At 47.5% G+C, this 19,598-nt stretch overlaps 1 protein-coding gene and 1 long non-coding RNA gene across 4 annotated transcripts in view; one reads left to right on the plus strand and one right to left on the minus strand.

The window, feature by feature from the left end:
* LOC308579497 overlaps nucleotides 1-19,598 on the plus strand; it is a 40,769-nt gene that overhangs the window by 4,641 nt on the left and 16,530 nt on the right. The window contains exon 2 of the long non-coding RNA XR_014004507.1: nucleotides 6,674-6,944. This is a non-coding gene — a long non-coding RNA (uncharacterized lncRNA). The remainder of the gene's footprint in view (nucleotides 1-6,673; nucleotides 6,945-19,598) is intronic.
* LOC308579475 (uncharacterized protein) overlaps nucleotides 924-19,598 on the minus strand; it is a 40,146-nt gene continuing 21,471 nt past the window's right edge. The window contains exons 1-6 of one of the 3 annotated variants that reach the window (XM_081214022.1): nucleotides 15,925-16,103; nucleotides 14,285-14,777; nucleotides 14,007-14,088; nucleotides 13,640-13,722; nucleotides 8,411-8,537; nucleotides 924-3,826 (exon numbers count right to left, since the gene is read on the minus strand). In XM_081214022.1, the coding sequence (XP_081070148.1) occupies nucleotides 2,145-3,826; nucleotides 8,411-8,537; nucleotides 13,640-13,722; nucleotides 14,007-14,088; nucleotides 14,285-14,686 (2,376 nt within the window). In that variant the 5' untranslated portion in view covers nucleotides 14,687-14,777; nucleotides 15,925-16,103 and the 3' untranslated portion in view covers nucleotides 924-2,144. Of the gene's footprint in view, nucleotides 3,827-8,410; nucleotides 8,538-13,639; nucleotides 13,723-14,006; nucleotides 14,089-14,284; nucleotides 14,778-15,924; nucleotides 16,104-19,598 lie in introns of those variants that run through there. The other 2 variants (XM_081214021.1, XM_081214023.1) reach the window with 2 other exon arrangements.

Here is a 19,598-nt window from a genome sequence, read left to right on the forward strand (position 1 = left end):
CTCCTCCTCCTCCTCTTGCAATTTCGCGGCAAGCCAAGCGAGGAAGGCGATCTGGCGCCCGGCTCTCTATCTCAGCTCCACAAGTTGGACTCCGCGCCCGCGCAGCGGCGCTGGCCGGTTCTCCCTGCCTTCCGGCACATGTCAGTCCCGCTGGCACATTCCTGGGAGATCGGACTCGGCTCCTTGCAGCCCTTCCATCACTCGGTCACACAATTGGGTGGCTCGCTCTCCGCCCTGCCAGCAGCTCCGCCTTGATCTCTCCCTCCCGCCTTGGGGAAGGACAGGAAGAAGCTGGAGATCCAGTTGCAGGCAGCGCGCTCGCGCTCTTTCGCCTTTTGCGCTATGCAATGGCACCCCGATATGGGGGGGGCAGGGGAATTAGCCAAGGAAAATGAGAGTGCACAAGGCATGTTGATGCTTTCCTGTCAGAGCTCTCTCTCCCCCCCCCACAAACATTTTATTTACAGCCCCATGCCGTGTATGTTTACTCAGAAGCCAGCCTCACTTTCTTCGACAGGAGTTTCAAGTAAATGCACATAGGATTGCAGCAATTGTCTCATTAGGGCTCATTCTTTGTAACAACTTTGTTTCCTAGTTCTGCTGGATCTCTCAGCGGCCTTTGATACAATCGACCATAACATCCTTCTGGACTGTCTACATTATTACAAAAAACAGTAATAATTGAATGCAGTGACAATAATTTATGATAATAAAGAGTGGACACATACTCCTACAGATACAACCGGCCCTTTGAGGGTGACCAAACTGCAGACGCGGCCCCCGATGAATTTGAGTTTGACACCCCTGGCCTAGAAGCTCCCAAGAGGTTGAAGTGCCGATCAAACTTCAGTTTTGCGCTCTATAAATTCCAATTAGCAGTACTGGGGGTGGTTCAGATTCTGGGGCAGTGCTTTTGTCCAGCAGAGGGTGTCACAGGGCCAGCCTACTTTCCCTTTAAAGCAAACTTGGGTCTCCAGCTGGTTTTGGACTACGGCTCCCATCATCCCTCGCTAGCAGGACCAATAGGGAGGGATGATGGGAGCTGTAGTCCGGGAGCTGCTGGGGACCCAAGTTTGGGAAAGCCTCTTTTAAAGAAACTTTTGCGTTTTGCACAGAAAGATGGGACCTGTCCACGTTTGTATTTTCTTGTATTTTGTTTTCCTCATGACCTTTGTGAGTTTATTTTTTAATTTTTTAAGAGAAGGATAAAAGGTTGTGTTTAGGGGGAAAAACACACCCAAAACTGGGGGGTGGCATCCTCAAATATTTTATTGGGGGATGGGTCAAAGACCCCCAGACCTTTAAGGGTTGTAGCCTATTCCCTACACCCAAAGGCCTCAGGATGGTTACAACATAAAAACACCACATAAAAACACAAAACATCACATGTTAAAAGGGCATTAGATGTCTTTTTTAAAATTATTTATTAATGTTCTTATGTTATATCGGTAAACATGATCATGTTACATCACAAGGCTTCTTTTACTATAATTTTCAACATGTATACAAAGTTTACATGCTAAAAGGAAAAAAAACAAGGACAAAAAATTATTCCAAAATCATATATGTACCAACACTTTGGACTTCCTGTCTATCCCGTTCTATATTCCTTTTTCACAAATGAATGTATTCTTATTATTGTATATTTCTTTACATTTTTTCTAATACATTCCTATATCAATATGTACCCTTGGTCTTATTTCTCAACTCAGTCTTTTCCAACGTCAATTGAATGCTAGCATAGATAGCGAAACTTTACTGTATTTTGAACATATATCTATCCCATTTTTTATTTTTTTTTTGTTTTGAAGTGCCTCTCAGGCTATTTGTCAACTGAACCATTTCAGCAAATTCTTGTAGCTTGTTATGCCAGTCCGAGCTGTGGCCGTTGCATATAAAAATACCTCTCTAAAGGCATTCGGGATGTCCCTGCCAACAATACTTAACAGAAATCCCTCGGGTCTTTTTAGAAAGGTTATGCCAAACACTTTTTTTGACTCATCATAAATTAAGGCCCATAATACTTTGATCTTCATACACGTCAATTAGCCAAAGCCTGGATTCTAAAGCTGTATAATGGTTTTCCCCACCTTTGTATGGATTCTTTGATGGGAAGTGAGATTCCGGCTGTTACTGAAGCTCCTTCAACATTCCACACACTGATAAGGTTTCTCCCCTGTGTGAATTCTTTGATGGGTAGTGAGATGGGAGCTCTGACTGAAGCTCTTTCCACATTCCACACACTGATAAGGTTTCTCCCCTGTATGAATCCTTTGATGGGTCGTGAGAGAGGAGGTATGAGTGAAGCTCTTTCCACATTCCACACACTGATAGGGTTTCAACCCTGTATGAATTTTTTGATGGGAAGTAAGAGAGAAAGTCTGACTGAAGCTCTTTCCACATTCCACACACTGATAGGGTTTCTCCCCTGTATGAATTCTTTGATGGGAAGTGAGATGGGAGCTCTGACGGAAGCTCTTTCCACATTCCACACACTGATAGGGTTTTGCCCCTGTATGAATTCTTTGATGGGAAGTGAGAGAGGAGCTATCAGTGAAGCTCTTTCCACATTCCACACACTGATAGGGTTTCTCCCCTGTATGAATTCTTTGATGGGAAGTGAGAGAGGAGCTCTGAATGAAGCTCTTTCCACATTCTACACACTGATAGGGCTTCTCCCCTGTATGAATTCTTTGATGGGAAGTGAGATTGCGGCTGTTTCTGAAGCTCTTTCCACATTCCACACAATGATAGGGTTTTGCCCCTATATGAATTCTTTGATGGGAAGTGAGAAAGGAGCTATCAGTGAAGCTCTTTCCACATTCCACACACTGATAGGGTTTTCCCACTGTATGAATTCTTTGATGGGAACTGAGATGGGAGCTCTGACTGAAGCTCTTTCCACATTCCACACACTGATAGGGTTTGGTCACTGTATGAATTCTTTGATGGGAAGTGAGATGGTGGCTGTGACTGAAGCTCTTTCCACATTCCACACACTGATAAGGTTTCTCCCCTGTATGAATTCTTTTATGGGAAGTGAGAGCGGAGCTCTGATTGAAGCTCTTTCCACATTCCACACACTGATAGGGTTTCTCCCCTGTATGAATTCTTTGATGGGAAGTGAGATTGTGGCTGTGACTGAAGCTCTTTCCACATTTCATGCACTGATAAGGTTTCTCCCCTGTATGAATCCTTTGATGGGAGGTGAGAGAGGAGCTATCAGTGAAGCTCTTTCCACATTCCACACATTGATAGGGTTTCTCCCCTGTATGAATTCTTTGATGGGAAGTGAGATGGGAGCTCTGACTGAAGCTCTTTCCACATACCACACACTGATAGGGTTTCTCCCCTGTATGAATCCTTTGATGGGAGGTGAGGGAGGAGCTATCAGTGAAGCTCTTTCCACATTCCACACACTGATAAGGTTTCTCCCTTGTATGAATTCTTTGATGGGAAGTGAGACTGTGGCTGTGAAAGAAGCTCTTTCCACATTCCACACACTGATAAGGTTTCTCCCCTGTATGAATCCTTTGATGATAAGTGAGTGAGGAGCTATCAGTGAAGCTCTTTCCACATTCCACACACTGATAGGGTTTCTCCCCTGTATGAATTCTTTGATGGGAAACAAGATTCTGGCTGTGACTGAAGCTTTTTCCACATTCCATGCACTGATAGAGTTTATTTCCAATAAGGTTTTGTTGATGGTAAGTGTAATGGGAGCTCTCACTGCAGCTTTCTCCACACTCCAAATTTTTATGTGGCTTCTCCTCTCTGGGGATTTTTTCACAGTCACCTTTGTTCTCGATTTCCGATTCATCAGAATCTGCAATGGAGACAAAAAGGGATTAGAGCCTCCGGAATAAATGGAGAAGAACTGAAGGGTGTTGTGTCGTATGACAAAGACACATGAGAGCAGAAGCAGGAAACAGGCTGGGAGGTGCTGGGAATGCACAATCATTTGGGTCTACTAAAGTCATTCAGGCCTAACTGCTAACTGTTGAGTCACTCTGACATGTGACCTGGCAGCCATTTTCTCTCTGTGTTCTCTGTAAGATTTCAGTCAGAGTCAGTCCACCTCAGTTGTGAGCAGAGTCAGTATGTAATCTCAGTCAAACTGTTTGGAACCATGTTTTTATGAAGAAGTTTATTTTAACTCAGTAAAGCTCTTATTCTTTCACTTAAAAACTCAGCATTATTAATTTACACTGCACGTCAAATTGGGTATGTGTTCATTACCTGTGTTGTTTGTCATTAACCAACATATTTATTATTGGATTCTGATGAATTGTTGAATGTTGCTTTTTTTGATACACAGTAGTGATCAAAATCCCCTTCATAGATCACTGCCTTGCCGTGGCGAAGGGACTTGAATAACTCAGAGAAGCTATGCAAAGAAATAGAGGAAAACAATAGAATGGGAAAAAGCAGAGATGTGTTCAAGAAAATTGGAGATATGAAAGGAACACTTTGTACACAGATTACCATAATAAAGGACAAAAGTGGTAAGGACCTAACAGAAGCAGAAGACATCAAGAAGAGGTGGCAAGAATACACAGAGGAATTATACCAGAAAGATATGGATGTCTCATACACCCCAGGTAGTGTGGTTGCTGACCTTGAGCCAGACATCCTGGAGAGTGAAGTCAAATGGGCCTTAGAAAGCACTGCTAATAACAAGGCCAGTGGAAGTGATGATATTCCAGCTGAACTATTTAAAATTTTAAAAGATGATGCTGTTAAGGTGCTACACTCAATATGCCAGCAAGTTTGGAAAACTAAGCAGTGGCCAGAAGATTGGAGAAGATCAGTCTACATCCCAATCCCAAAGAAGGGCAGTGCCAAAGAATGCTCCAACTACCGCACAATTGCACTCAAATCACATAAGCAAGGTTATGCTTAAAATTCTATAAGGCAGGCTTAAGCAGTATGTGGACCGAGAACTCCCAGAAGTGCAAGCTGGATTTCGAAGGGGCAGAGGAACCAGAGACCAAATTGCAAACATGCGCTGGATTATAGAGAAAGCTAGAGAGTTCTAGAAAGACATCTACTTCTGCCTCATTGACTATGCAAAAGCCTTTGACTGTGTTGACCACAGCAAACAATGGCAAGTTCTTAAAGAAATGGGAGTGCCTGATCATCTCATCTGTCTCCTGAGAAATCTCTATGTTGGACAAGAAGCTACAGTTAGAACTGGATGTGGAACAACTGATTGGTTCAAAATTGGGAAAGGAGTACGGCAAGGCTGTATACTGTCTCCCTGCTTATTTAACTTATATGCAGAATTCATCATGCAAAAGGCTGGGCTGGATGAATCCCAAGCCAAAATTAAGATTGCCGGAAGAAATATCAGATATGCAGATGACACAACCTTGAGGGCAGAAAGTGAGGAGGAATTAAAGAACCTTTTAATGAGGGTGAAAGAGAGTGCAAAATATGGTCTGAAGCTCAACATCAAAAAAAGGAAGATCACGGCCACCTCCTGGCAAATAGAAGGGGAAGAAATGGAGGCAGTGAGAGATTTTATTTCCTTGGGCTCCATGATCACTGCAGATGGTGACAGCAGTCACGAAATTTAAAGACACTTGCTTTTTGAGAGAAAAGCAATGACCAACTTAGATAGTATCTTTAAAAGCAGAGACATCACCTTGCCAACAAAGGTCCATATAGTTAAAGCTCTGGTTTTCCCAGTAGTGATGTATGGAAGTGAGAGCTGGAGAATAAAGAAGGCTTATCACCAAAGAATGGATGCTTTTGAATTATGTTGCTGGAGGAGACTCCTGAGAGTCCCATGGACTGCAAGAAGATCAAACCTATCCAATCTTAAGGAAATCAGCCCTGAGTGCTCACTGGAAGGACAGACCCTGAAGCTGAGGCTCCAACACTTTGGCCACCTCATGAGAAGAGAAGACTCCTTGGAAAAGACCCTGATGTTGGGAAAGATGGAGGGCACAAGGAGAAGGGGATGACAGAGGACGAGATGGTTGGACAGTGTTCTCGAAGCTATGAGCATGAGTTTGAGCAAACTGCGGGAGACAGCGGAAGACAGAAGTGCCTGGCGTGCTCTGGTCCCTGGGATCACGAAGAGTCGGACACGACTAAGCGATTAAACAACAACAACAGTGGCCAAAACTGTGGAAGCCTTTTGGGAAAAAAGTGTATTTCAGAGGTTTGATGGCTCATAACCCCACTTCTTTTAGAGTAATATTATAAAGTTATTTATCAGTGGGAAGATAATTTAATCAAGAATGCAATCCAAGAAAGTTTGTTCAATTATTCTATCAAACATTATCGCCAAATAAGCAGAAAAAGGAAGCACAACATGCTTAGGTTGACTTTTGTCAGTGTGTTACGTGATTGCTAACAAGTTGGTTAGTTGATTGCTAACAAGTTAGTTGGTTTAAAACGGCATTTCCGTGTGCTGCTCTGGTTCGCCAGAAGAGGATTGGTCATGCTGACCACATGACCTGGAAGCTGTACACCGGCTCCCTTGGCCAATAAAGCGAGATGAGTGCCACAACCCAAGAGTCGTTCGCCACTGGACTTAGCAGTCAGGGGTCCCTTTAACTTTAAACGCCCCCCAAATACATAAATGAAATGCTTGAGCCCAAACTGAAGCGTTCCGCAGGTGATCTTTTCCCAGATACTGAAGCATATTTATTTATTTCAACAGGATTCAGCTCCATGTCCTGTTGCTGCTGTGTGCAAATGGTGCTTTCAAGATGATCCCATTCCACTCCCGGAATGGTCTGGGAATAGCCAAAACTTTAATCCAATCGGAAATCAGCTGATGAAAGAAACTTGTTAATCAGAGGCAACCCAGCAATAAAGCCCAATCAACAGAGGCAATAATTCAGTCTTGGTTTGACATTCTTACAGCTGCAGAACTAAAAACTTGGTTCACTTCATGGGAAGGCATTGTAAGGCCGTAATGAAAGCTAAAGGTAACCAAAGGTTTCACGTTTTTTTCTTTATGATTGCTGTTCTAATAAAAACTCCTTCATAAAAGTCATTGCATTACATTCTGACTCCCTCGGCAATCTTCGCAGAGCTCTGGCCCAATGGTTGCAAGTGGCTTGAATTAATTAATTTTATAATGAATGATTTTAGAGTGTTGTTTATGCTGTACTTTTGTACTTTTGTATTGTTGTTAGCCGCCCTGAGCGGCTGGGGAGGGCAGGATATAAATAAAATTTATAATTATTATTTATTCTTCTTCTTCTTCATTATCCTTCCATTGCTATATAATTTTATGGTATTACTCCACACAAAAGTGGTGTTAGGAGCCATCAAACCTCAGAAATACACTTTTCACAAAAGGTTTCCACAATTTCAGCCACTAGTATAAGTTGTTCATTTTAAGTTAACGTTCTTTTTATATGGCATCAGAATATTATTATTTATGTTTCATGATGATATATGTGTTGGAAGCCACCCAGAGTGGCTGCGGCAACCCAGCCAGATGGGAGGTAGAAATAAAAAATATTATTATTATTATTATTATTACTACAGTGGTACCTCGATTTAAGAACTGTCCTGTTCCGGAAAAGATTAAGTTTGTAAACCGAGGTACCACTGTATCATCCTCATCCTCATCACTGCTACTACTACCTGAGATTCCATAAGCCTAGCTCTTCTCTGGGATGGATTTTGTTTGGCCCAGTCATGGCATCCCTCCATCTCCAATGTCAGTCCTTGTTATGGCTTGGTCTCTCCCACAAACGTGAGACGACTCTGTTAATAATTTCAGATTTATTGCTAAAACAACAAACTTGGACGGAGCTCCTCTACTCATCGTCCTCCCCACAAGATGGAGTTGCCCGGACTGAGCTCCTCCCCCTTCCCCAGCAAGGAAGCCCCCACCTTCTCTTCCAGTATCTTTAAATCTGGCAGAGAATGCTTCCTGAATTCCAGTGTCTGACTCACTCCTGTAGCTCTCACACAGCTGTCTGTCACTGTCTCTGTTTTTCTTCTCCCCTTTGTTCAGAGCTCAGATGACAGTTCCTCTCCCCCTCCTCTCTGCCTTCCGCTGCTAACTCTCCTCTCCCTAGGCCTGCTTCTTCTCTGGCTGGCAGCACCTGAGCTTCGCTGCCAGTCCTCTCTTTGGTCAACCCAAGACTGACAGGAGCAAAAACAAAAACCTGAAGCTACTTAGCTTTCCTAACAATTCTGAAGCTGACATTGAAGATGGCCTGGGAAGTTCAGACCAGCCCAATCCTGGTAGAAAAAGGAATAATTTGAGGAAGATTGTTCAAAGAAAAAACTGTAATTTACTCTTTATTGTGGGGGTGTTAGGTTCCCAGGTGTTATAGGGGGCGCTGTTGAGCTCTGTAAAAATATATGAGGTTGGTCCCATAGAGGTATTTTTTGAATTTACAGGCAGATATGACGATTCCACAGGGAGCCTTACCAAGAGAGGCCACGATCCCACGATTCTCCTCCATGACGTCCTTATGCAGAGCTCTCTGGTCAGGATCCAGCAACGCCCACTCCTCATCCGTGAAACGAACAGCGACATCTTCAAAGCACACTGGACCCTAAAAGAAAAAGGGAAATGCCCTCCTCTGAGACAGCAGAAATATGATCTGCTACACAATGCTCTGTTGTTTCCTTCCTGTTAATTGCGGTTTTGTTTCAATAGGATTGCTTTGCTGCACATTTTAATTCATAGAATCATAGAATCATAGAGTTGGAAGAGACCACAAGGGCCATCGAGTCCAACCCCCTGCCAAGCAGGAAACACCATCAGAGCACTCCTGACATATGGTTGTCAAGCCTCTGCTTAAAGACCTCCAAAGTAGGAGACTCCACCACACTCCTTGGCAGCAAATTCCACTGTCGAACAGCTCTTACTGTCAGGAAGTTCTTCCTAATGTTTAGGTGGAATCTTCTTTCTTGTAGTTTGGATCCATTGCTCCGTGTCCGCTTCTCTGGAGCAGCAGAAAACAACCTTTCTCCCTCCTCTATGTGACATCCTTTTATATATTTGAACATGGCTATCATATCACCCCTTAACCTCCTCTTCTCCAGGCTAAACATGCCCAGCTCCCTTAGCCGTTCCTCATAAGGCATCATTTCCAGGCCTTTGACCATTTTGGTTGCCCTCCTCTGGACACGTTCCAGTTTGTCAGTGTCCTTCTTGAATTGTGGTGCCCAGAACTGGACACAGTACTCCAGGTGAGGTCTGACCAGAGCAGAATACAGTGGCACTATTACTTCTCTTGATCTAGATGCTATACTCCTATTGATGCAGCCCAGAATTGCATTGGGTAATTATGGGTGCTTATTTTATTCTGTGTTTTAATTATGGGTATTTGTCTTTGTGGGCGGCTTCCAACAAAACACTAAAATACAATAATCTATTAAACTTTAAAAGCTTCCCTAAACAGGGCTGCCTTTAGATGTCTTCTAAAAGTTTGGTAGTTATTTTTCTCTTTGACATCTGGTGGGAGGTCGTTCCACAGGGCGGGTGCCACTACCGACAAGGCCCTCTGCCTGGTTCCCTATAACTTGGCTTCTGCAGCGAGGGAACCGCCAGAAGGCCCTCAGCACTGGATCTCAGTGTCTGGGAAGAACGATGGAGGTGGAGATGCTCCTTCAGGTATACCGGACCGAGGCCGTTTAGGGCTTTCAAGGTCAGCAGAAACACTTTGAATTGTGCTCAGAAACGTACTGGGAGCCAGTGTAGGTCTTTCAAGACCGGTGTTATATCGTCTCGACGGTCACTCCCAGTCATCAGTCTAGCTCAGTGTTTCCCAACCGGTGTTCCGCGGCACACTAGTGTGCCGCCGAACATTGCCTTGTGTTCCGTGGGAGGGAGACGGGCGAGTCGGGCGGCGAGAGGCGGGGCGGCGGCGGCGAGCACACGCGGGGCGGCGAGCGAGCGAGCTCCCACATCCCATCGCCGCTCGCTTCGGCCGGCCTACTGGAGGAAGGCGCGAAAACCCGGCGGGCTTTTGGGTGGGCGCCAAGCAAGAAAGGCGGGAAGGCTCTGGTCCCTCCCCTCCCGGCGGGGCTCCCGCACGCACCTTTCTGCGCCGCCGCGTCCCGCCTGAGCAGCAACAGGAGGAGGAGGAGGGAGGCCAGCGCCGGCCGGGTCCCCCGGGGGAGCGGGCGCTCCGGGCTGCTCACCATACCCCGTGTCTCGGGCGCAGCAGCCGGCAGTCCGAATGCATCCCGAGCCGCGCTGCTCTCGCCTTGCCTCCTTCTTCGCGCCTCCTCCCGGCTCGCGCGCCGTCCCTGCGCGGATCCGTCCAGCCTCCGGCCGCCGCCGCCGCCCCCTCCTCTTCCTCTCCTTCCCCCACCCACCAACCTGCATGGCGCGCTCCCACCGCCCCCGATGGGCGCAACCACTTCCGGGTCCGCTGCAGCCGCCCCTTCCCCGCCTCCGGCAGCCGAAAGTCCCCCAGCGGAGCCCGTCTGGCCGCTCCCCCCGCTCCCTGCCCACCTCCCGGAGTTGAGGCGCCCTCTTTCGTTGCTTCGCGGGGAGGGAAAAAACTTTAACTTTTGTGCGTCCCTCCCGGCGTGACGCTGCGCGCTGACGTCACGGGGCGGGGCTTTAATGGTGGTGTGCCGCGAGATTTTTTTCCGGCAAACAGGTGTGCCGTTGCCCAAAAACGTTTGGGAAACACTGGTCTAGCTGCCGCATTTTGGATTAGTTGTAGTTTCCGGGTCACCTTCAAAAGTAGCCCCACATAGAGCGCATTGCAGTAGTCCAAGTGAGAGATAACCAGAGCATGCACCACTCTGGTGAGCCAGTCTGCGAGCAGATAGGGTCTCAGCCTGCATAACAGATGGAGCTGATAAACAGCTGCCCTGGACACACAATTGACTTGTGCCTCCATGGAGGCACAAGTCCAGAATGACTCCCAGGCTGCGCACCTGGTCCTTCAGGGGCAGTTACCCCATTCAGGACCAGGGAGTCCCCCACACCTGCCCACCTCCTGTCCCCCAAAAACAGTACTTCTGTCTTGTCAGGATTCAGTCTCAATCTGTTAGCCGCCATCCTTCCTCCAACAGCCTCCAGACACTCAAACAGGACCTTCACCGCCTTCACTGGTTCTGATTTGAAAGAGAGGTAGAGCTGGGTATCATCCGCATACTGATGAGCACCCAGCCCAAACCCCCTGATGATCTCTCCCGGCAGCTGCATGTAGATGTTGAAAAGCATGGGGGAGAGGACAGAACCCTGAGGAACCCCACAAGTGAGAGCCAGGGGTCTGAACACTCATCCCCCACCACCACTTTCTGAATACGGACCAGGAGGAAGGAGGGGAACTACTGTATGACAGTGCCCCCAGCTCCCAGCCCCTCAAGACGGTCCAGAAGTATGTTATGGTTGTTCAGCAACCACTCGCTCGATCACCTTGCCCAAGAATGGAAGATTTGAGACTAGGCGATAGGTAGCCATATTGGCAGCATCTAAAGATGGTTTTTAAATAAGCTGTTTGATAGCCGCCTCTTTCATAGCGTCTGGGAAGGCTCCCTCACAGAGAGAAGCATTCACCACCTCGCAAAGCCCATCGCCCAACCCTTCCCGGCTAGCTTTTATAAGCCAGGATGGGCAAGGATCAAGGAGACAGGTGGTTGGTTTCACTTGTCCAAGCAGCCTGTCCACATCCTCGGAGGTAACAGATTGGAATTGATCCCACGCAACTTGACTAGACCGGACACTAGCACTCTCCTGCCCTGGCCCTGCTGCCACGGTGGAGTCTACCTCTTCCTGAATCTGAGCGACTTTGTCTGCAAAAAACTTTGCAAAATCATTGCAGGAGATCATGTGGCCCATACTGGGCCCCGTTGTAGCAGGTGGTTCCGCTAAATTGCAAACCACCTGAAAAAGTCTCCTGCTGCTGCTTTCTGCAGATGCAGAAAGTCTTCTTCGCTGTCGCTACCACCACATGGTAGGCTCAACATTGAACCCTAACCCGTGTCCGGTCAGCTTCAGAATGAGTTATCCGCCACCGGCGCTCTAGTCATCTCAGCGATTGTTTCATTGCCCTCAGATCCATGGAAAACCACGGGACTGAGTGGGCTCCATGCAATCGAAGGCGGCCCATCTGCTTCTTCCAACCAAGTCTCTGTTACACATGCCAGGTCAAGTCCTCCATCCATGATCAAGTCATGGATGGCAGTGGTTTTATGAATCATTGACCTGGCATTGCACAGCAGCACCTTCAGGTCATGTGGGTATCCCTTGCTAATTCTAGTATCCGTCCAGTCAGGACCAGACCCGGAGACAGGGATAGTCCTCAAACAACGACTAAAACAGCCTCCTCTGTAATGACATGGTCTGGTCTTGACGTACCTCCTCCTCCTACCTGTGATCACTGAGATCGGTTGTCCCAGTGCATCCCCCACCCCCCTGGAACATGCCCCAGCTATTTTGTGGGCTGGGACCCACTACCTGGCAGCCCTGACCCCTCCCCTTAAGAAATAAAGCCCTTATATAAAAAAAATCTAATTCCTGAACCCAACCAAACATCCATGCCACCCCCCCAAAAAAAGTAATCAAAAGGGAAAAAAGAAAATTTTAAAAACAATTTTAAAAGAACATTGCGTCCTCCTCGCCAGCAGCAGCAGCAACAGCAGCAGCAGCAACCGTCCTTACGAGGCCTGTCAGGCCCCACCCTGGGCCAGGTGGTGAGTGGCAGAAGCGGGGCCCTCAGGCACTCACGCAGGGGAGTCCTCCTGGGCAGCAAGCAGTCCTTATGGGGATTCAGGCCCTGCCCAGGGCCAGGTGGTGAGTGACAGGAGCAGGGCCCTCAGGCACTCACGCAGGGGAGTTGTTTCAACAGGACTGCTTTGCTGCATATTTTAATTCTGGATGCTTATGTTATTCTAAGTTTTAATTATGGGAATTCGTCTTTGTGCAAATACGTGGTTCTCCACCTTGTGTTTTCCAAGTCATTCTGCCTACACAAGCATTCCAGTTTGCCTGATGAAAGGGTCCACTTTCTCCTCTCCTCCTGAGCTATTCTGGGGAGTTCCCTCCTAATGCCCTAGAGCCAAAATCCAGGTGTTCATGGGGGCATGGAGAGGGGGAGGAATGGGGGGCAGGGCCCATTTTGCAGCCAATGGGGCTGGTTAGGTGAATCCAGGCCACTATTTGTTCTCATTTGTCCACTGCTTAGAAACCGATTTTAGCACTCAGTGATCAATCTGGAAATAAAATAAGCCTATTTTGGATGGCCATCTGTCTTGGATGATCTAGCAGAGATTCCTGCATTGCAGGGGGTCTCCCGGCTCTGAGAGACAAGCAGGGAGGGTGGCTTCTGGCAAAAGGAGAGGGATCCACCGGTGGCTCTTCCTTATCCTGACTCACCTCTGCCTCTCGACCTTCCTCTCCCACTCGCCTCCTTCCTCTTCTGCCTCTGATTCTGCACTGCATTCTGCCACAGTGTCTCCCAGCTCACTAAGCCCTGTAAACCCTTCAGCTTCTGACACCTCCTCTTCCCAGCCTTCTCCCTTTCCCCCCCTCTAAACGCCCATGCTTCCTCCACCTCTACTTCTTGGGCTCTCAGCCATCTTCCCTTCCTGGTTTCCCAGCTGCTTCCTCCCACCATTCCTCTGTGCCCAACCGGTCCATGACACTGCTCCATCCCTCGGCCTCTGTCCCCACAAGGCAGCTTCCCCTGACCTGATCTGGTTCCACAGCCGCTGCTTCCCTTCTGCCCCCATGAAAAGACGGATCAGGAAGTCTTGCCAGCATCATTCTGTCACCTGCAAGAGAAAAAAGGTGATCAGGACGCCTGGAGTGCCTGCTTCTCTCACAGGTGAAACAGGGCATCTCTTACTACAGGTGGGCCTTTGAGAAAGCCTTTCCTGCTGAGAGCATTTGGACGTTTGTGCCCATTTCATATGTTTGTTTGTGCAGAAATACATCTCCCCTCCTCTGGACCCTTGTTCCCAACTGTCTCCTCACAAAACAAGATGAAAAGAACCCCCAGATGAGTTGGAAAACCAACAGAATGAGACCAAATGGAGAAAACCACCTTCCTCCTTACCCAGTGGCCTCTCTCTGGTGTCCAACGGAGGCCTCTCTGCCTCACAGGAATCCAGGTCCATTTCTGCAAAGAGATCCTTTCCCTGAAAAAGAAACAAGGATTCAAAACAGAGAATGGTGAGAAATATTAGACAGAGAATGGCAAAGACTTGAAGGGTGTGAGATCTCATTCCATGGATGCTTTCCAAGAAAACAGATGGGCCATCAGCAGAGCATTATGGGATGTTCTCTGTCCTGTTTGGAGCCCCTTGGGAGTACCCAGAGGGAAGTCTCTCTCACCTGCTTTCTCTCCTCTGCCTGACTCAGGAGGAAACCTTCGGCCAGGGCCACCGCCTGGGAACTGGTCTCCGCTCCGCATTCCCTCACCCAACTCTCCATCTCTGGTGGAAGGACAGCCAGGAACTGCTCCAAGATCACCAGGTCCAGCATCTCAGCTTTCGTGTGCCTTTCTGGCTTCAGCCACTGATGGTCAAGGTGGCAGAGTCGTCTGCAAGCCTCTCGGGGTCCTTTGGCCTCCTGGCAGCAGAACTGCCTCAACTGCTGGCTCTGCACCTCTGAGCGGAGGGTGTCCTCCTCACCCAGGATCTTCTGCACTGGGTTTTCCCAGAATCCCCCACTGCTCCCAGTTTGGCTGGCATGGCGTCTTCCTGCTTCAGAGCTGGCTGAATCTTGCTCCTCCATTTGTGCTCTCAGGAAGCCTCTGAGAGATCGGAAGGAACCCTTTGGTCTTCTGACAAGTTCTGCCCTTCTAAATGAGAAGCTGCAGCAAATCCTACAAAGCAAATACATTGTTCTGTTACAGAATTTGCAGGACGGGGTGGGGGGGGGATGGTTCCCTGAGCAAGCATGGATGAGTCTTGCTGGGAACCAGGCCTGGACTGCACCAGATCCCAGACCATGAGCTATCTTTTTCAAAAGAAAGAGCAGGAAGAGGAGAAGAAATAAGTCTCTAGCCTTCTAGCAATGCAACTGTGGAGGCAACTGAAGGGATTTCTGTGAGATTAATCAACCTGGTTTCTGTTGCCTTCCAGTCAATGCATGAAGTCAGAACCGAATGGCAAGGGAGTCATTTGTATCTTGTGAAAAATGGATGCTTGGTTCTAGTGGGGGTCCTCACCCGGGGGTCCTCAGGAGTTCCTCCCCCCACTCCCCTGCTTCTGTCTCCTTTTCTGCACTCTCTGCCACTCTCCAGACAGATTCCTGGGGTGAGGTCTCTTTTTCTCACTTCTGAGGGCCAGGAATGTATCTGGCCAAAACCCTGAGGGCCAAGTGGGCCAGGTCAAAGACATCTCCCTTGATTTTTTTATTTATTATTATTCTATTAGATAGCTTAACACAAACTGGTTTCCAATGCAGCAGCCAGACTATGGCCTGGGATCCCTCTCTTTATTCCTGGCCTCTCTTTCCTACTTTTCCTTCCTTTCTCCATGTGGGGTTTTCTTTTGGCGGGGGGGGGGGGCTAGTCCACCTCCTCCTCCAGCTTTGGAAAACCATTTGCAGATGTTTCCTCTGTTGTGCAATGAGGCTGAGCGATGTCACACAGAGTTAAAGTCCCAGGGACTTCTTTGTTTTAAAAAGGGAGATTTCGTGGGAGTCAGGGATCCTCTGATCTCCAGGAAGGAGAGCGTTGCAGACCTGGCCCCTCCCTGGCTTGGGGTCCCCCCCACATGAGCAGATCCGGCCCCCCAGGCACCCTCCCCTGCTGCAGCCCTGGGACCCCCACCGTCTCCCCACTGCACTGGGAGGGAGAGGAGACTCAACCCATAGCTGGCAACCTTCCCTTTTTTGCGGGAAATTCCCTTATTCCAGCGCCGTTTCCCGCTGCTATCCTGGATTCTTAGATATCCCGTAGACTGTCCCCGGGATCAGGCTGCTGATCCCTTATTTTCACATCTGAAAGTTGACAGCTATGGACTCACCAGATCCCAGGAGGGGGGTGCGATGCAGCCCTTGCAGGAGAGACACCAAAGCAACACCCCCCTTCCTTGCAGGAAAGGACTGGGGAGGGAGGGGCCTTGGCTCTGGAGGACCTGGCCCCCCCTCTTGCTTCCTGGCCTCTCTAGGAAGGCAGCTCACTTCCCTTTAACCCTTGCCAAGCCGAGTCCCTCCAGCCAAGCCCTCTCTCGCTTGGCAGAACCTCAGATTCTTATTATTTTTTATGCATTTAGGGGGGCATCTGCCAATGCCCAGATATCCTTTTGGGGGTGAGGCACTTGGCTGGACTCTGAGCATCTCCCTCCCTTGACCAGAAACCAGAAGAAGAGCTTGCAGGGAAAAGGGCTTTGCAGGAGGCAAGGAAGCTCCTCCTAGAATTCAGGAGTGGAGAGATGGAAGGGGATCCCAGGGTCATCTAGTCCAACCCGAAGCAAGAGGGGTCTAGTTCCCTAAACAGGCAGCCCTGTTTAGGGAAGCTTTTAATGTTTAATAGGTTATTGTATTTTAGTGTTTTATTGGAAGCCACCCAGAGTGGCTGGGGAAACCCAGCCAGATGGGTGGGGTATAAATAAGAAATTATTATTATTATTATTATTATTATTATTATTATTATTATTATTATTATTACTACTACTACTACTACAATCTCCAGCATTGAAAGAATCTCAGCTAAAGCATCCATGGCAGATGGCCCTCCGATCTCTGCTCAGAAACCTCCAAGGAAGGAGAGTCCACCACCTCCCAAGGGAGACCTTTCCCCTGCCCAACTGCTCTTAGATGTCCCTCAAGGCAGCGGGTCCTGAGTTCTAGCCCTGCTGAAACAATCGCACTGGCTGCCAAGGAGGAACCAAGCGAAGTTCAAAATAAATAAAATTCTCATCAGAAATGAGTAATATTTTCTTATGCATGCTTGTGCACGCATCAAAAATATGCTATTTCCCTTTCCATAAATGCTTAATTGCTAATTCAATGGACTGAAAATGGATGGTTGTTGTTATTATGTTTAGGGAAGCTTTTAATATTTGATGGACTATTGTATTTTAATATTTTTTGGAAGCTTCCCAGAGTGGCTGGGAAACCCAGGCAGATGGGTCGGGTATAAATTATTATTATTATTATTATTATTATTATTATTATTATTATTATTATTATTACTACTACTACTACTACTACTATTGACCAGGTGAGTGTTCTCCTTTTGAAAGAGGCAGGTGGAATCTCCACAGTTGCTAATAGCATAGCGCTGAAAGACTAGTGAAATATGGGGAGCCCTAGAGCATCTGCTTGGCATGCAGAATGTCCCAGGGTCAACCCCTGACATCTCCTGCAAGGGCTGGACGAAATCCCTGCCTGAAACTCTGGGGAGAAGCTGCCAGTCAGTGTAGGCCAGGGGTCCTCAAACTATGTCCTGTGGCCTGAATCCAGCCCGTCAGGGTCGTGAATCTGGCCTGCACGGTCATTTCAGAACCCACCAAGTGTCTGATGCTGAAAGCATCTCACCATCCACTCAGTCCTTGCGTCACACTGAGGTAAACACCACAGGTGTGGTGGCGGCTCTACCAATGAAAGGCCAGGTGTTTTCACCTGGGAACGGGGAAGTGTTGTCTTTTGGCTCGAAGAGTGAAGTGCAGGTTGGTGGAGGAAGGCAGACATGGGTCGGTTTCATTACCTAGATGTTTATTTTAAAGGTGGGAGAAGGAAGTACAGTATAGTCCTATTTCTGTGCGTGGAGCAGCGGTCTTTCCATTCATGCGGTTTACATGCTCTGAAAGTTGGGATCTGTTTTGAGATTTAAATTTTAAAAGGGTGGAGTGGAACTGGATATTGACCATCTTGTTAGCCTGGGGCAGGGGTCAGCAACCTGTTTCAGCCATGGGCTGGTCCACTGTCCCTCAGAACATGTAGGGGGCCAGACTATATTTTTTGGGGGGCTGAACGAATTCCTATGCCCCACAAATAACCCAGAGAGGCATTTTAAATAAAAGGACACATTCTACTCATGTAAAAACACGCTGATTCCCGAATTGTCCGCGTGCCAGATTGAGAAGACGATTGGGCCGCATCCAGCCCCCAGGCCTTAGTTTGCCTACCTCTGGCCTGGGGAGCCACATTCTGGTTGAAGGAGGTCAGGATTTAACCCCCAAGGCCTGGGGAGTCCCTCCTCCCCTGCAGTAGGGCTTGGAATCCAGGAGAAAACTCTTGGAATAGCCTTGCCAGGAGCTCAGAGACGGACTCACCTGTCCCCATGTCCTTCTCTTTGCAGATGTGCTGCGGTTGCACATCTCTCCCCCAGGGGTGAGTATTGGGGAGAACCAGAGCAGGGACTCAGACCTGCCCTCCTTGCCCCCCACTATGCTCTCTCGGAGGTGGAGAAGGGACTGACTTTTGCCTTTCAGCTGCTGGAGGAAGATCAGCTGTACCTGCCGGAGGTGATTCAGAACTGCCAGGCAGCTCAGCTCAGGGGGCTCCGAACCCTGAAGTGCTCCAAGCAAGAGACGGCCAAAGCCATCCAGGTGAGTGATGGGTGGTGTGGGGGACCCCCATGGGGAAGTGGGGAGGGAGGGGCTTTGGGGGAGGGGTTGTCCGTCTGCCGGAGAGGAGGACCCTACTGGCCTAGGTTCAAGTATCCCGTTTGAAAGGGGAATCATCTGAGGGACTTCCTGTAAACATCTGGGTCAGGAATGTGGTTCCTGGAATGTAGAAACACACAAAACATAACAGTCTGTGGATTCACATAAACAATACTCTTCTATATATTCTCATCACAATATCAAATGTTTATCTTGCACATAAACAACACATAAATTGCAATAATATAGACGGAAGTCCCAATAAATCAGTTCATTCGAAAGACCAAATGTCTGCTAGTTTCTGTTCCACATACGTTCATAAAGTCCAAATTGGAGCCTATTACAATTCCACAGTGTTGAAAAGGATTTCCGGAATAATGCCTTGTTTCGCTCTCATGGGCTTCATTCGTTGTACATATTCTAAGTAATATAAATGACCATAATGTCGTAATTCAACATATTTTAACAAATTAACAAACCTGTGTATGGATAAAGTTTGTTTTACATTTGTTGTTTTAAAGGGCTCACTTAAAGAAGAAAACCTTACAGCTGCAGATTGCTGTCACCTGTAACTAAAATCAATGCTTCGCCTGTCTATATACATTGTAAGACTTGTTCACTGCAGAAACCACTGTGTTATAAGTTCCATTATCTGGATACTTCATATATGGTATGTACTTTTATAGCACAATTGTTTATATAATTTTAATTTGTTAAATGATCTAGTGGTCGATCCACAACTCTGGTCACTGCTCCCTGAGAAAAGCTCAAGAACTCTGTGCGAAGACAATGGGTAGATCACTGGCAGGATTTTTATTACTGGGAGTAGATCTCAGTCTCTTGGAAGTTCTGGCATTGTGGCTAGTTCAAGGTACCAGCACAACTTTAATTGCCACTCATCTTTTGTTGATATTAACTCATTTTCCAGTATTTTGCTATTAACATCCTAGCTGCTGTTGTCGTGTAAAGAAACACTCTTTTATTTTCATTTGGTATGCTTATTGTTAGAATATCAAATAGGAAAGCTTTGGTTTTCTTTAAAATAAATAGCATTTACTTTATTTTATTTTACCTTTGGGGACATGTCC

The sequence above is a fragment of the Podarcis bocagei genome (genome assembly GCF_964188305.1).
Source record: "Podarcis bocagei genome assembly, contig: HAP1_SCAFFOLD_44, whole genome shotgun sequence".
In the NCBI taxonomy this organism is placed as follows: Eukaryota; Metazoa; Chordata; class Lepidosauria; order Squamata; family Lacertidae; genus Podarcis; species Podarcis bocagei.